The 4,771-nt window shown below is 47.3% G+C and overlaps 1 protein-coding gene across 1 annotated transcript; it reads left to right on the top strand.

Annotated features, from left to right (window-relative positions):
• The first annotated feature begins 451 nt into the window (after positions 1–451).
• Positions 452–3,281, top strand: POLE3 (DNA polymerase epsilon 3, accessory subunit). Its single transcript, XM_037494247.2, has 4 exons — positions 452–826; positions 927–1,012; positions 1,382–1,500; positions 1,779–3,281. Exons 1-4 carry the CDS (start codon positions 647–649, stop codon positions 1,949–1,951), a joined length of 558 nt encoding a protein of 185 aa, XP_037350144.1. The 5' UTR covers positions 452–646; the 3' UTR covers positions 1,952–3,281.
• The last annotated feature ends 1,490 nt before the right edge of the window (positions 3,282–4,771 follow it).

Here is a 4,771-nt window from a genome sequence, read left to right as displayed (position 1 = left end):
CTTGTGTATATCCCTCGCTTTAGCGCTGTCCTAGCAAAGTAGTTTGCCTTCAACATTTGCAGGTAGCAGTTTTCCTTTGCACTATTACAAAATTGGGAGATTGAAAAATTAACTATGGTCATCAGCTCCAATAGAGCTAAATGAAAGATGCCACTTCACTCCCGGAAGGGAAGTGGGAGGATCCGGCCTCGGCGGGCCACGGCTCCACGCAACCAACGCAGACGCTTAACCGCCAGGTGACCGAAACCCGCGTAATAGCGAGGTCCCGGGAGGCGGGTGACAAGGTGAAAGGGCGCGGCGCGTAAGGCCCCGCCTCCCATCCGCAGGAGCCCCGCCCAGCCAGCCTGCGTACGCCTTCGCTGCTCACGCACGCCAACAGTCTGCGCCGTCGCCAGGTAGCGGCGCAGAGCACTCTGGGGAGTGACGGAAGCCCCAACGAGCCATGCTTAATTTGTGCAGACTTGGTGGTGGCGTGAAGCCGGGAAACGCTCGTGCGGAGGGACGCGCGGGTGACGGTGAGGCCGACGGAATCCCGCCGGGCCAAAACCTTAGCGGCGTGGAAAACTTGCACGTATCGGCGACTTGAAGCAGAGGCGGAACTGGGCGAACAGGGAGCGATGGCGCGCGGGGCACTGTGGGACAGAGCATGGGGGCGGGACGGAAGCCTCGTTGGGTCATACGGGGGCAACGCGGGAAGTCCGGACGCCGTAGCTGCCTGAAGAGGAGGCCTGAGCGGGAGGCGCAGGCCCCGGCCGCAGTAATGGCGGAGAGACCCGAGGACCTAAACCTGCCCAATGCCGTCATTACCAGGATCATCAAGGAGGCGGTGAGCAGCCCGGGCTAGCGGGTGGGCGGGGGGCGATGAGCAGACCGGCGGGAAGCAGGTCGCGGGCCGACAGCTTTGCTCAACCCCGCTCTTCTCACAGCTCCCGGACGGTGTCAACATCTCCAAGGAGGCCCGGAGCGCCATCTCCCGCGCCGCCAGTGTCTTCGTGCTCTACGCCACATCCTGGTGAGGCAGAGGCGGGCAGAACTAGCTACAGCATAGCTGGGACCGAGGCATAATGGAGGCGAACAGCCTCCGACTCGGAGTTCGTGGGTGGAGCCCACAAACTCCGTTAACTGTGTCCGACCTCAGTGGAAGGAGTTGCACAGCCCTCATCTTGTTTCCAGTTATTATCAGTTCGGGAGCAAAGTAAAACCACAAAGAACTCGTTCCTAGCTCTTTTGTACAGGGAAGGGGGCGCTTACCCGTGTCACACAAAAATCCATGTATCTAAGCTAGATGAATTCCGCAGCTTGTTGCTCCTTTTCTCACCGCTCTCCAAGCGCGGCAAGAGAGAGATCCGACGGCAGTTAATCTTTTTTTTTTGTCCCCCAGTGCCAACAACTTTGCAATGAAAGGGAAACGCAAGACACTGAATGCTAGTGATGTGCTCTCAGCCATGGAGGAGATGGAGTTCCAGCGGTTCGTTACCCCGTTAAAAGAAGCTCTAGAAGGTAATGATCCTATCGGTTTTCCAGCCAAGTAGAAAACCGCCCTCCTGTGTGGCCTGGTCAGTTGGCCCCGAGTCTTGCTCAGCTTGGGTCTCTTTAAGTCCAGTAAGGAAAATTGGATGTGATTCCGAAGCATTTCAGTGAGTCTCACAAACCACGGCACATCTGTTTGGATGCTGGCCAAGTTTTTTCCCCTTTTCTGCCTCTACAAAGTAGCTACTGTGGTCACTCTGTATTATTCTTACAGCACTGCCTCCTAATCCCCTCCTTCCTCCTTACAGCATACAGGAGGGAGCAGAAAGGCAAGAAAGAAGCTTCAGAGCAAAAGAAGAAGGACAAAGACAAAAAAACAGATTCGGAGGAGCAGGACAAGAGCAGGGATGAGGACAACGATGAAGACGAGGAAAGGCTGGAAGAAGAAGAACAGAATGAAGAGGATGAAGTGGACAACTGAATAGGGTGAAAGACTGGCACCTTGGAAGGTACCACCCCGAAACATGGTACTTGTTTAGGTGAAGCTTTCTGTGCTGGGCATAGTAGTCTTAGGCAGAAAAGCCTGAAAAGACCGAAATAAAAACTGACTAAAATTGTCATCAAAACCAGCACTTCCCAGACTCAGAGCATCTGAGTAGCAGAATCCTGTTTTTGCTTAATCAGTCTGAAGGTTATGACTTTTTGGCAAGAGGGATTCTGATTGGCTAATTTAATTAGTCATTTTGATTGTTTGTTTACTAATGTATATGGCCAGGCAGTTGTTTCTTTTTTTTTTTTGATTCCCAGGTCTCCCACCCCCAAAAGTAATAACTTCCATGCTGCTTGTGTTCCAGATTACAAAGGCAGTCAAGCCTCCTCATCTGCCTGTCACAGTGTACGGTATTGGGCAATACCCACTTATCACAAGTGGTCAGAATGGATTAGCTTTAGGAACCTACTTAAAGGCTGGGGAGAACAAAATCTGTTGTTGTTCTTCATGCTATTGTTAATTGCCTTGGACCCTTCTATGTGCCTATAGGCTTTTGACCTGCTGGGCTCTCTGTCCTCTGGGCACATATGCTGTTAAACCAGCAGTGTGCAATGGAACTAGTCAAGCAAGGGTACCAGTGTTACACTTTTAGAGAACAGATGGTTTTAGATACACCTCATTGCCTGCCACTGTAAGTTTTAGGATTGATTGCCACCTTCCAGAAGGTGTAAAATCCTGGCCTTCTCTTATAGTCAGTCTTTCAGACTTGACTATGAATTTTCATTGACTTGTTCGAAACTTTATTTCCTCTAGGCACAACTTTTTCTCTCTGTGCTTCTTGCTTTCTGTCTCTCCTCTGCTCCCCATTCCTACTCTCCCTCCTTCCTTTTCTCATTTCCAATCTAGGAACTTTGATAACCTCTGTAATATCCCAAAGTGCGGGTTCCTTTAATTCCTTTGTTGTAATCTTATGTGTTTTAAAAACGACTTTTCTCTGGACCTTAAGGGAAATCTGATGGTGCTCAGGAATCTAATTTCACCACACTCCTTTTTCTAGCCATCACTTTTAACTGCTTCTGAAGTATCCTGTTGACTCTTCTTGCTCTTTTTCTTTCAATTTGGTGCTCCAAGCACTTTTTTGTTTGTCTCTAAGTTGAGCACTTAGAGATTGACAGGTAGTGAAGTGTAGTTTGACACTGTTAATTTTGTTAAATGAATACAGTGAAAGGTTTGTTGATAAATGAGTGAAGAATGCTGAGAAAATTATTCTTTGTACAAATAAAGAACATTCTTGTTAAAAGTGATGACTCCTGTTTCATCCTGCTTGTTTATATGAGTGTGCTTTTGGAAAGAACTCACTAATTATGCACTGTGCAGTTTTGGGGATCCTGCATCACCCTGGATGACCAGCAGATGCTGCTTGTTCACAAGCAAGGGAGCTGCTCTTCAACCTCCTGAGCTTGGGATGGCTGGGTACCATTTACATACTAAATTCTCAACTCCAAACACTTACTGAATCTCTGCTGAGTCTGGCACTGTTCTAAATACTTTTGAGAATTAAGTCAAGCCCTATAAAGGCACACTGCTATTTACTTCCATGAGCTTAGCCACAGTGCTATATTAACTAATATATATGCTTTTTTCATATTGTAAGTTATAACAGATACAATCCCAACAGTCATTAGATCTAGTGGCTTTTTCCTTCACAGTGGAACTATTCTTTTTTTAATTCTCATAAACACCACCACTGGCTATGACTTCAAGTCCTATCTGGACTCCTGTGGCTTCTGTTGAGCTTTCCTGCCTCAGCTCTGCTAGTTTCCCCTGTGTACTGACTGCCAATGGATCCTCCTGAAATATTGCTATAACAGTCCCTCCCTGCTTGCTAGTAAGTCAAATCCATACTTGAACCTATTGTTCAAAGCCCACTTAAAGAGAACTAGCCTTACAATCTATTCTAATCTGCTGCTACTTCAATATAAAGTTCCAGGCAAAAATGAATCCTTGGGGCCTCCCCTGATAGCGCAGGAGTTGATAGCACTGGGCTGCGGAGCTGCCCGCAGCCTCTGCAGCACCAGTTCGATCCCCGGCCACCAGGGCAAGGGCCCCACATCGCGCGCAGACCTCTCCTGACTTGCCCGCTGCTCCCCTCAGCAGTGTATTTCATCAGTCTGCCTGTTCTGTACCCCGCTCTGGCTCTGGTGAGTCCTCTCACCCTCCTGCACTTCTGACTGCCCAGTGCTTGTATAGATAAATAAATCTTTAAAAAAAAAATTTTTTCTAAAAAAAAAAAAAAAGAATCCCTGAAAGAGCTCCTTCCACATGACTTTATTCCTTCCGAAACTGTGACAACTTTAAGAAAATATGCCTCTGAGAGGGGAGAGTCTAACTTTCAATTACAGAATCTTTGAAATTATCCACCAGTTTTTCCAAGCACCTCAACAATTTCTCTAGTGGTATTTGGATTTTTAACGTTCATTACTAGACTAAGGTAATGGTCCTCATCCTTTCTTGAACCACAGCCCTTCATCATGAGATTCTCATGTGGACTTACAAGAAGGAGGGTAAACATCCCTATCCATGCACAAATGGGAAACAGGCTCATTAGAGAGAAGAGACATGCTCAAGATCTAACCACTTATGAAACCCACCATCCAGTTTCAGTGGCCTGCAATTTCTATTAAGCGAAATTCCCATTTGGAGGCAAAACAAATGATTTTAGATTAAAATAAAGAATAAAGTTGTAAAGAGGTCCCATATCACCCAACTTCCCTTATGTTAATATGGGTTAACATGGTTATCTTACACAAC

This window comes from Talpa occidentalis, unplaced genomic scaffold (assembly GCF_014898055.3).
Source record: "Talpa occidentalis isolate TD23 unplaced genomic scaffold, MPIMG_talOcc4v2.1 talOcc4.7, whole genome shotgun sequence".
Taxonomy (NCBI): Eukaryota; Metazoa; Chordata; class Mammalia; order Eulipotyphla; family Talpidae; genus Talpa; species Talpa occidentalis.
The sequence above is the reverse complement of the archived record's forward strand: the minus strand, read 5'-3'. Positions and strand labels throughout refer to the sequence as shown.